Genomic DNA, 12,270 nt, shown 5'->3' on the forward strand with positions numbered 1-12,270 from the left:
GTGGTTTCTCATTCATTGATATTATATTAAAATGATTTCACTTATCCCTTCTTGTCCTGTCACTGCATGTTGCTTTGTGTCTGACTATAAAGAGAGGCAGGAAAATACCTTCATTCTGCAGTGTAAACGCATTCTGTGTGCTGAGCATTCAGACTAACGAGCCACTTGTCAGAGAAATGTGGTGTCAGTCCCAATAGCTATGAACTCTAAGGGAAACCTGTCCAATATAAACACAACAGCACAACACCACCAGAAAAGCTGTCTTCATGGGGACCCTGTTTGTAAAGGACCAAGTCAGACACCGAGCCCATGTGTAGTGCATAGTCAGCGGCGCTAACACTGAAAGAGGAATGACACTGACATGTTTCATCTTCCCAGCTTATTTATTTTATATTGTGAACTAGATGTGAAAGTTCTGCTGATGGCTGCCAGTCACAGAATAACGGGAGCGTTCCCTGCCGTGTGGTGAGCCAAGCGTTCCATCAGGGAGGGGGCGAGGACAGGTCCCTGGGCAGAGCAGAAGGTGATCCCGAGGGGAAGGAGGTATCAGAGCAGTCCCAGCGTCCTAAAATGAAACGGGTCGCTCCCGAGCGTCGCAGAGGCAGCCCGAGCCAGGTCTGGCCCACCGGCGCAGGGAGAAGGAGGGAGATTGTGCCCAGCCCCTACCTGACACGAAGCACGGCAGAGACCCCACGCTTGCGGCTGGGGAGTGGTCCTTGCCCGTGCAAAACCAGCGCCCGGGGACTCTGTCCAGCCAGACCCTCGCAGTCGCTCGTCTCTGCCTGATGCAAAGGGGGTTTCACGTGCACCCTCCTCCTTCCTCCGGGTAAGTCGTCCTGCAGATCCTGCGCTCGCCTCGGCCGCTGGTGCTCAGAGCTGAGGAGTTCCCTAAACGGAAAAAGGAGGCGATTTTGCATTGCACGATTCACAGAATGTCTCCTGAATGTGTGCACTGGCAAGGAAAGCGCCTGTCGCGCTGAAAAGCAGGTACTGGCCGAAAGAAAGAGCCAGGTGAACATCTCAGCAGCAAGAGCTAATAGGCAAAAACACTCATGCACGGAAAATATTTGTACTACAACAAAATCCTACCAAAACCAAGAAGAACGGGAAACAAACCGAAATGGTTATGCCAAGGGCTGAACACAAAAACATTCTGAGGAGTCGTTCCCAGCAGCAGCTGGGAGAGCAGACGGCACCGCAGAAAGCTGCAATGATGCAATGAAAGGGAGACTTCAGCAAACGGTAGTGGGGAATCTTCTTCTCTAGCAACACCAAATCTCTCTTTCTCTAGATCTCCTCCTGAAAACGTGGAACTGCTTTTCTTCATGAACTTTTCTTCCTCTCAAGCTCCTTTCAGTCAACCAGTTTCCCAGCCACCTAGTCTGGCTCTTTTTGGTCCTTCCCAAACGTAAGGAGTCCCTGAACACCTGAATTCTCTCCGTAATTTTGACTATTGCCCTCAGGAAAACAGTTCAAATTGCCCATTTGTCCAAAACTTTCAAACGAGATTAAAACCAATCCATCTATTTTTTTGAAACTGAGGAAAATACAAATTAATCTAAAAATGCATACATTAGAACATTTCCCACTAAAGTGATATTTTTTTAAAAGTAACTTGGGAGAAAACTAGGTTTCTACTTTGCTGTCTTTTAATTAATGACAGGAATATTCAAACAACATTTTAAAATGTTTCTATCCCTGGATTATTTAATGAAGGATGTGATACTGTAATATTGCAGGGGGGCTGGGCGATGTTACAAATCTAGCCTTCTTACTGCGGAATGTCGTCCTTTTAGTAGAGAAAAGCAAACCTTTTTTTTTCCCCTCCGTCTCATTTCCTCCAAGCAGGGGAATGGAGGGACAAAGACATTTCCTCCCGTTCACTCTCTTGTGAAGGTCTCTGAAGACGCCTGTGAAAGCGCTTGGCCCTCAGCGCAGCCGGGTGACAGTTCTGGGGGCTTTTACAAGTCGCTCCCCTGCTCCCCCAGGACAGAGGCATCTTTTCGTTGCCTCCCACACATAATATGGTTTCACTACCTGGCTGCTCACAAGGATCCCAGGTAAGAGGACCCCCTGGCCTTCATGGTGCAAAACTCCTGCCCTGCGAGCAAGACCATGGTCCCAGGGGCGGCTTGGGGGTGTTCGCTGCCCTCTCAGTTATCAGGGTTGTGCCTTTCTGTATCCCCAACAGGCAAATAAATTCCCAGGCACCATTCGCAGGCACAGAATAACACTTCCACCTCTGCCAAGCCACCACCACCATGGCCTTTGACCAAGCATTTGCTGATTTTTAATCAGAAAAATGCCAGTTACAGAAAAAGTAGTTTGTGAAATCTGCTTTCTCCTTGTGGTACAATTGCAAGGAAAGTTTGTCTGGTTTTGAAGGTGATTAAGAAAAAGCGCTATTTTTCTTTGCCAGCCCACCACCAGCATGACATTTGCAAGTAATCACATCTGTCACCTTTCCTGGATGCCAGAGCGCTTCAGACAAAACTTGGTCTAATTTTTTTTTTTTTTACAGTCACTGCACATTCTGGTTTTTGTATTTAAGCTGTACTGGTGCTGTAAAATAGACCAGAGGAATAAAGGGACTTGCAGTGACTCACATAGCATCCAAATGAGGATGGAAAACAGACATAATTTCATCTCTTTTTTTTTTGCTATGTCCAGACTGAAGGCCTTAGCCAGTCAGTACAGGCAATGGGGGGCCGTCCTCTGACCGGGCATTGCAATAACTACCAAATGAGAGTGGCTTTGCGGACAGCCTGGCCCTGCCGCTGTTTGCTGCGTTTGCAGATGGTTCTCGGGTCCACCCATCCCTCAGCCTTTTAGCAGAAAACAGCTTCTTACTAAACCTCACCATGATCCAAGGGCAGGTGTTGGGTTGCCCAGCCCTGCCAAATCTGCGTGGAGACGCACCCCGAGGCAACGCCACGCTGCGCGCCCACAGCCCCGCTCGGGTGAGGCACCCACCGGTGTGGAGCGGGAGCACTGGGCGCAGCACGGAGCCGTCCAGGATTGCCAGCCGGGACCTACAGGCCGAAGTTCTGCCAGAGCCCCTCTTTACCACCTAACACCCAGCGCAGGACTAACATGTTTTTTCAGGTGCCACTCAGATGCAGACTTGTAGCTGCAGGGGACATCTCTCCATCATTCTTCACGCTCACAGGAGTACCGGTGTGGGGGCAATGGCAGCAAGCATCGGGGTAAGAGGAACTGTAGCTCCAGGATGCAGCACTGTTCCTGCAGGCGAGGGGGAGCTGGCTGTAAGCTGCTTAGCAACACCCTCCTCCTCCTCCTCCTCCAAACTTCCATCATCTGCTCCTCTGGGAGCAGCAGAAATTCCCCAGATGGGAAAGGGTTGTAAAGGCTGCTGAGACACCAGTCAGCTCCCAGCTGACCCGGAGGTGCTAACTGGAGCTAAACAGAGGGGTCAGCAAATTCAGGAGAGTCACGGAACCCCGGTAGCTGCATCGCTCATCCCAGGGCACCGGTGGAGCCACCCTCCAGGCTGCTCTGCTTCAGCCCAGGGGAAGCGGCAGCCTCGGGGATGGAGCCCCTGCAGCTGGGTGCGAGCCCCGCGGGTCCAGCAAAGGTTTTGGGCTGAGGAGTGCCTAGCAGATTTCAGCCTGGGAGGTGAGATTCCCAGCACTGCCAATTCTCTGACATTTAATTTAGCTTTACTTTAATGCATCTTTATATAAGCTTGTGTGTAAGGGCTAAATTAACCTTGGCAAAATAGCAAATCTATACCTTTTTGCATTTAAAGACAGTTTGTTTTCTCCTTGCACTTGATTCAATTAGTTCTGTCCCAGCTTTATTAACTTTAAATCAAAACAGGTGCTGGGCAGATCTCCGTGAACAGAGCAGGGTACTGCAAACCCCACGTAAACGGAGCAGGGACGAGCCCGTGGCTCTGCCCTTGCAGGGCCGTGCATAGAGCAGCCATGAGAAGAGGGTGGAAGCAGCAAGTGCTCCTCGGGGGAGCGAGGGGAAACCCAGGCAGCCCCCCAAAAGCGAGGGAGCACCCACGCCCCGGGAAGGGGCAGCTCTCCCCGGGAGCTGGGGCAGCGTGCAAGAGAAACCTCGGCTTCGCTGGTGCACCTGGTCCTGCGCAGCCTCATGGTACAGGAATGCGAGGGGGTCCCGCTCTGCTCTCCCGTGCTTTGATGCATCACCGGCCCCTCCAGCCTGGCCGCACGTGGGGCAGCAGCCGTGCGGTGCTGGGGACGCGCCACAGCCAGATGTGCCCAGCTGCAGCCCAGCTCTGTGTTTCAGTGAGCTTCAGCGCCGCAAGCGCAAGGCTGGCAGGCCCCCTCGACGGCCTGAGCGGAGGAATTTGCAAGTCAGATAAAACCCAAACGTAACAATGTCCTAGCAGAGCTGTGAAAGCCTTTTCTGTGTGTTTGATTTTTGTATTCCCCGAGTTCATTAAAATTCTCTTAAAGAATGAAAAATTCTGGCTGTGGGCTTGTTAAAGCTTTAATCATTCCTAAGTGCCTGTGTCAACTGAACAGCAATTGGATTCAGCACAGCTTGAAGCCTATTTCAGCAGGACAAAAACCTCTATAATCTTTTAAATACAAACATTATCAGCTTCTTGAGTACATGTCATTCTCACATGAAAGCCCACTGCCTACATTACAGCTGAGGACACTGCTAAACACCAATAACTTTCAGGGCTTTTATTATTTTTCTTGATATTCTGTGGTCTCAACTGGCTTGTTAACTGAATGAAAGGAGGTCTGAACCGCGTCCTTTGAGATGCCACAGCACAGCTGAACAATGCTCATTCTTCAGTGTGAATACGAGCTACAGGCAGCAGACCCTGTCTGCACCAAAGGCAGGCAGGAGGCATCCCACCGACATCGCTGGACTTTTCAATTCGATGGGGACAGCTGCCAACAAATGCGCTCAGAAGTTGGGAGCAGCTGTCAAACCTCTGCGCACCCCAGCATTACATTGTGGGGCCACCCAGTGCTTTGGAGACACGCAAAAGGAAAGGGGAAGAGTCTCCAAAGGCTGAAATACCGGCTTTGGCTCTCCAGACAACACCCATGTGTCCACAGCCCAGTCTTAGATGCACAGTTCTCAGCACCTCACTGACCTGGTTTTGGCTGGGATAGAGTTAATTTTCCTCCCAGTAGCTGCCGTGTTTTGGGTTTTGTACAAGAAGAACATTGATAACACTGATACTTTTGATTGTTGCTATGAATCAAGGACTTTTTCCAGCCTCCCGTATTCAGCTGATGAGCGGGTGTGCGGGAGCTGGGAGGGAGCAGAGCCAGGCAGCCAGCCCAAGCTGGCCAGTGGAAATATTCCATACCACGGACGTTGTACTCGGTTTGCGAATGGGGGTGGGCCAGGGGGCAGGAATCTGCTTTTCTCTTTTCTGTGAGTTCAAATCCTCTCTTGGTTGGGAGTTTGAACTTTTCTGGGAGTCTGGTCTATTTTGGGAGTGTCACAAAATTTGCATTTTTCTGGGTTCCGCAATCGCTCATTGGGGACTGGCTGTGAACTGGTCATTGGGTGGAGAGAAAAACTGTATGGTATATAGTTTGGTTTACATATTCATTATTATCATTATCATTAGTAGTAGTATTTTTCCTTTGTTGCCTTATTAAACTGTCTTGGAGAACCATTTCAGAGTAGAGGCACCAAGTCATCAGCCTGTTGGCACTCTGATGTTTAGTTTATACAGTAGTTCTGTTCTGATTTGAAATCATCCAAGTGCATAAATACGTTGACTGAGTTTCCAGATAGCTCCTGCAGTCTTTGCTATCCCATGGCATAATTCATTGTCCTTAAGGGGAAACTAAGAAACTCTCCAACTACCAGCATTTGTTTCCAGAAGCAGAAACTGGGTGCTTCCTCCAAAACCCACTGAAATCACTGGGGTGAAGCACCTCACAGAGAAAAACAGTCCTGCACCCCGGCAGACCTCCTACCCTTGCCCAGTCTCCAGTTGCTCCTTTGTACCTTGAGGAGTTCGGCCTGACTCAGCCTTGATTTCCCTTGACCTCAGTGGGCTGCACTTGCTCCCTTTTTGGTTTCCCTGTGGCTTTCTATGTCAGCGTGGGTTTTCATCAGTTTTCCTTTCCCAGGAACACAGCCTTGAAGCCCCGTTCTTCTGTAGGGCCTTCAGTGAATACTAAACCTCTGGATTTTCATGGCTGTTCAAACACGTTTCCCTACAGTTCCAGGTCTTCGGGAAAGCTGGGTTTATAATGCACCTTCAGAGACGTGATAGCCCGAAAGTTGGCATATCCACATCCACTTGCTTATTAAGCACCATCGCTGTTCACTTAGCTGGCGCAGAAGATGCCTGTCTCCAAAGAAGCGAACATACCCAGCAGTACATGCATCCTTTTGGTACTTTATTAAAAGCCAGAAAATAACAGCACAGCATGAACAACAACTCCCATGTATTTATTCTTTCCAAAGCCAAAGATTTAGATCACTGCAGGAGCATTCATGCATGCCAGCCAGGATAAGTTAGGGGTGAATAAAGCTATTAACTTTGGAAGGAGAAAAGATGTAGAAAGAGGATGCCCAAAACAGATGCTTCCTGTGTTATACAAAACTGGCTCAGGACCCCATGTGTCGCGGTGGTGCCACAGCCCCCAGCGCAGCGCAGCCGGAGGCGACAGCAGCCGAGGGGGCTGCGCGCACGACAGCCAGCGCCCTTGCCTGACGAGGAGCCGGCAGGGAGGCAAACCCCGGCCAGGGGCGCACAAAGATGGGGCTGCTGCTGCGGGCAGAGAAAAAGGGTGAGCAGCGAGCAGGGTGCAGCAGAGCTGCAACGCTGGCAGCGACACAGGGGGAGTTTTTGGTCTCCTGGGTCAGAGCTGTGTAACAGCACGATGACACAGGCTAGAAGCTCATTGGTGTCAAGGAATAGCCCTGACCCTCGCTACCCAGGCTGGGGGCTGGCGGCATGTTTAACTTGAGCGTGTACCTTCCCTTCTCCGTGGAGAACGCAGCCCTCCCGCCGCAGAACAGCACCCGCCCTGCGTGGGCCAGCAGTGTCCGAGAGATCTCTGCAGCCCCGGGGAGCAGCGAGAAGCCAGCAGCTACCGCAGACGCAGCAACAACTGTCAGCGCGGGAGAAATCCCGCCACACGCAGAGCTTGTAAAATCACGGGCAGCAGGCTACCAGGGGTGGGGCAGCAGCGTACGCAGAACCAGCAAACGTTTGTTTTGCCATTTGCGAGAACTTACAATTAATTTATTTAAGCCCTGAAAGATAGTTTGGAAGCATTTACACAACCAACAGCTCCCTCTAGAAGCTGGTGCGGGAGGTGGGTTTCTCCGTAGAACCGTGCAAGGAGCCACGCTACACTCAGCTTTATTTTCATCACTCATACAACTGCCTTACAAAGCTTCCCAGGTGCAATCAAATAATTTTACCTTCCAATTTGCTGCTGCACATTCACTTCTTTTGCCTTCCCTGGCTCGCACGCCACTGTCACTTGTTCCCCGATTGCACTGTCGATGAGCTAAAGGGTTGAAGTTTCCGACCAAGGCGATGGCCGAAGGGATTCAGGAACCGGACTTGTGGGGCTGCGTCCTCATTCCAAAAGGCCCAGGAAGGTACCGCACCAGGCCACAAGTGCCTGACTCTGTCCACTGCGATATTCAGATAAAACACAGTAGCCTGTACAAAAAGAACTTCCCTAGTCTGAATTGCTATTTAAAATCTTATTTATTAGCTACCATAGGAGTAATAATCTTCCTCAAAATGCTCATGTCTTAATACTACAGTCTGGCAGTAAGATACCTGCAGGTTGACCCTATGATTGCAAAACTCCAGTTTAAGTGGGAGTTCTTCGAGGCTCATGTCTCTGACTAAGGATATTTGCTTTTTAAAGAGGACAGGACAGATCAGGTCCAGATGGACCAAACAATATCCCAATATGATATTTATTGCTAACAGAATGCAGTTTTCTCTCTTTTTAAACCTTAAGCATGAGCTTTCATTAACAGGTCCCACTACAAGCGCTCATCAGGGCTTCCCTCCTCACTCTCTATTCTGCACACACAAGTTTCCAGGCTTCCTTTCCATTTGACACATACACGGCCTCACGTCAGTTAACTGAATCCCAAATCCTGCCCATCAGATAGCCATAGGCACACCTTATGGACCAGCCTCAGCTCCCTCCTCCGCTGGAGTGGCACTTGCTTCACTCAGCCTGTCCTCAGGCACGGAGAGCTGGGTGCACTGCGCTCGTCTTCCCCGAATTCCCCCCTTAACCACTAACTTTCTGACCACGAGCCTCCCCCAGGCTCAGAGCTGGGCAGAGGGGAAGGACGAGTCTCTGTACTCACTGACACAGTACCTGGATGTCCTCGGTGCAGCGCAGCATCAGCCTTTCTCGCAGCTGTCGTAGGGCACTGCATCACACTAGTGCAAGCCCTCCAAAAGTTTATTTTGGCCTTGCAGCTCTCCAGTTTTCTCTCTGTAGCAAGTATGTGATAAAATGTTATTTCCCTCCCAACCTCACACACATCCCTCTCCTCCATGTATGAGACTGTCCCATCTTTCTGTGAATTACTGCCTGACTGCCCCCTTCAGGGAGCTCTTTTATCATGGCTTAGCTCTCACCAGGCGTGCAGGGTTTTTTGTTTCTCATTACCTTGCATTTAATCAGTGGGCTGTTTCCTCCCTTGGTGATGAAGACACTAGCAAACAGCAGACTTCACTTCTGTGTCTGTTGGAAACACAGAGTGTTTCCTCCTTACTTTGTCCTTTGACACTTGGCCACTACACTTTTTGCATCGTTTTAGGCAGGACAGTTCACAACCCTCTCCCACTCAAGACACATAAACCCCACAACATCCAATTCCTCTTCATTGGAACTCCAATAAATATGAGAAACTGCATCACTTCTATATTTTTCGTATTGATCTAAGTTTCACCAGTTCCTTAAAATCTCAAAACTTTTCAACCACTTCTAAGAATTTAAAAACCTAACCTGGTGATGGCCCCTTATTTTGCTTTGCTTGAGAGATGAAAGCAAGGGAGCAACTTGGAAGATTTAGCACCTTAAAAGAACAGGAAAAAAGCTGAATACTACACAACCATGCAACTTTTCTGTTATTTTATTGATATTAGTGAAGAAAAACGTCATCTTTCTGATGTGTTACAATTGCTTTCTCCGGTGGGTGAACAGCTCCTACTGCTCATTTAAAGGCGAGATGATAGTTCCCGATTGTATGATTAACTTTCACACTCTAAGTTCTCATACGGTATTGCTTTCTTCCTCTGGGTATATAAAATGGTCCATCAAGTCCATATTTTTTTTCCAGAATCAACCGTTATTCTATCTACTGTTTTAAGATACATTCAAATAAAAAGATACTTAAATTTACTTATAAGTGCACACATACAACAGCAAAGAGAGCTGATGACATTTTACTAAAACATTTTAAGTTCATAGAATAAATAGAAGTCTTCAAACACATGCAGTAACTGACCGATGTGTTTTTTCTTTCTCAAAAAAATATCCTTAGTGTCCATAGCACTACTGCAATAACTACTTCATTCAGAAAAAAACCCCAAACCCACCTATCTCTCCTCACAAAGACTAAAAGACAGCTTCATTTATACAAGAAATTACCAGTGCTAATAATTTAGTAACAGTCTGGTACAAACGGCAATTCACAGCAATTACATGTAGTGTGATTATGGCAAAAAACAGGGAGCTTGATTTAGATGCCACAAGAAGTGCAAGCAAAAGAAAGTGGGCGTTAAACCCTCCACTCTTTGCTTCTCTCCATTCCCCCCTTCCAAAAAAACACAGGTCTCAGCTCAGCTCTTAGAAGCAAGCTGCCTCCAGTCTGTTCCAGTTCCCGGATATTTCAACTCTTTCTACAAGCACCCAGCAGAAGTTTGGGAGAAACAGAGAAGAAAATTGCAATATAAATCAGGATCATCTGGCTGTAACTAAAGGTTGTGTGAGGTCTTTTGGTTCTTTTCTGAAAAAGTGGGGGTTATATGTTTGGTATTAGATGTGGTTTTTCAGTTTAAAACACTGTGAAATACAGCATTTCCCATATTTTTACCTCTGCTACGGTCCAACTCTGGCTGAAAAAGGTTTCTCTGAAAAAAAGGAAACAGAAAATGGGTGGGGAATATTCTCACCCTGCTTACAAGGCCATCACCCTCAACATGCATGAAACCTGAAGACCAGCATGAGGATTGCAAGTTGCTCTTTCCAGCCTGTACCATTCCGTTACTAAATGTTTTCTGTGGTTCTCTGTTCAGGTTTCCAGGACGCACCTTTTCCTAATACTGGTTTTGCTACATGTTCTTTTATAACATTCTTCTCTGTCAATCTGTTCCGCAACTTTGACTTCTAGGAAGTCACTGCCATGTTTACCTCGTGAGCTGTGAAAACTGTTTTCTTTGGGGGCAATGACAAAGCACGTTTCAGCGGCAGCCACACACAGTAAAGCATTTTCCCTTCCACAATCCAGTGCAGCATTGAAAAACAAAATGAAGAAAAAAAAAAAAAAGCAGTCGCAGAGGGTGTAAGCGTGCCGAATGAAACAGCAGTGGTAGGAATATGTCAGTATTCCAGGTACCCAGTAGGCCTGCTGACCTCAACACAACATTAGTTCACCATCTCGGGGAGGAGGAGAATACAGAACAAAGCAAAACAAAAAAAAGTTTCATCCATTCAGGCATAATACCCAGGCACTCCAATAACTCAGCTCAACTCATCTACAGAAGCAAAATTATAACTACCGCATGTTAAACCGAGTGCTTTTTCAGCGTTAAATGAAGCAGAAATGCTCCCATGCTTCAAGCGATGTAACGCGAGGTCTCACATAACACATTCAATAGCTTCCCATGCACCTTCAACTCAAGTTAGGCTAGCTACAGAATTCACGTCTTCCTAGTCAAGGTATTTTTTGTTGGTTTTGTTCTTTTGTTTTTTCAGTGCATCTTAAAAAAAATTCAACTTTTCAAAAGGTTAGCGAATTAACCTTAATACAGCAATCATAACATAGAGCCTTTTGCACTCAATTGAACAGTAAAATAATCCAATTAGTTACAATAGATCTGGTACATATTTACAGATTTTATACAAAGTTTACACATTTCTCCCATTAGGCACGAAGTTGATTTGTCAAACTCAAGAGGCAATGAAGGGGTGGTGGAGAAAGGAAACGAGGATCGGAAAAAGAATTTGAATATTTTTATTTTAAAAGTCTAGCTGTAAAAATGAAGTTCTTCATCGCAAGCTAGTTTGCTTCGGGAGCTTGGTTCCCATGAGGATCCCCGAAGTGAGAGACGTTGGGCCTTTCATCTGCATGCTGGAACCCACCATGGTGGGGAAGCTCCGATTCCTTCGGATGCCAGTGTTCAGCTGGATGCCCCCGATGGCACTGGTCACGGCAGGGCAGCCCAATGGGAGGCCGTCTGGTGCCAGGCCTCCAGGAACAAGGGCCCTCACCGGTCCTTGTGCCCCACAGAGGAGAGGTCCCTGGTCATCAGTTAAGGGAGGAGCTGATGTTTGCCCTGAACTCACAACTTTGGCGATACCAAACCTCTTGACTTTGTCCACGAGATTAAGGTTGGAAACAGACACGTCAGTCTGACTCTCGCTGTTTCTGATGTTCTTTTTGTTCCTCACCTCCTTCAAGATTGAACTAGCCGGTTTTGAAGCCAAGAAGTTGTCATAAGGTGGGCTGGTGCACTTGAACTCAAATGATGGAGGGGAAGAAGAAGGCGTCTGCATAGGCGAGTTTGGTGGAGTGGAAGGAATGATCGCCATTTTAGGGGGGTATGTGTTCAGGAGGGTGCCTCTGCTGGCTCTGCCCCGGCTCTGCGGATTGTACACTGCTGCCGAGATGCCCCTTTCCTTCAGCAGCCACACCAGCCCCAGAGACGTGCTCATCGTCGTCGTGGATTCCCGGAGGTTAGTGAAGGATTCGGCCAAACTCAGACGCCGAGGAGTACAGGGAGTAGCAACCGGGGTGCCTTTCAAATTGCCAATGCTGCCACAAGCTGGAGTAGGTGCTGCGTTAAGGCTGAAAGCAGAGGAGCAAGCAAGTTATTCTCTCCACTAGGGAATTAAAACCTCTTGCAAGTAAGATTTTTAACACTGAACAGGGCCTTTTATCTGTTCTGAGAATGCATGGGAAACTGACAGCTCCCAGCTCCTCGCAAATGTGATAAGTGCAAAACCGTCATCTCTTACAAAATGCATCTCTCCACTTTGCATACTTCACCACCCAGTTTCATGAGATTAATGCACTCCC

General features: G+C 48.0%; 1 protein-coding gene across 11 annotated transcripts in view; it reads right to left on the bottom strand.

Annotated features, from left to right (window-relative positions):
- Nucleotides 1-9,086: 9,086 nt before the first annotated feature.
- TRAK1 (trafficking kinesin protein 1) overlaps nt 9,087-12,270 on the bottom strand; it is a 145,879-nt gene continuing 142,695 nt past the window's right edge. For 10 of the 11 annotated variants that reach the window (XM_075418812.1, XM_075418814.1, XM_075418817.1 and 7 more), the window contains one exon: nt 9,087-12,039. In XM_075418812.1, the coding sequence (XP_075274927.1) occupies nt 11,241-12,039 (799 nt within the window). In that variant the 3' untranslated portion in view covers nt 9,087-11,240. The remainder of the gene's footprint in view (nt 12,040-12,270) is intronic. The other variant, XM_075418819.1, reaches the window with a different exon arrangement.

The sequence above is a fragment of the Opisthocomus hoazin genome, chromosome 4 (assembly GCF_030867145.1).
Source record: "Opisthocomus hoazin isolate bOpiHoa1 chromosome 4, bOpiHoa1.hap1, whole genome shotgun sequence".
In the NCBI taxonomy this organism is placed as follows: Eukaryota; Metazoa; Chordata; class Aves; order Opisthocomiformes; family Opisthocomidae; genus Opisthocomus; species Opisthocomus hoazin.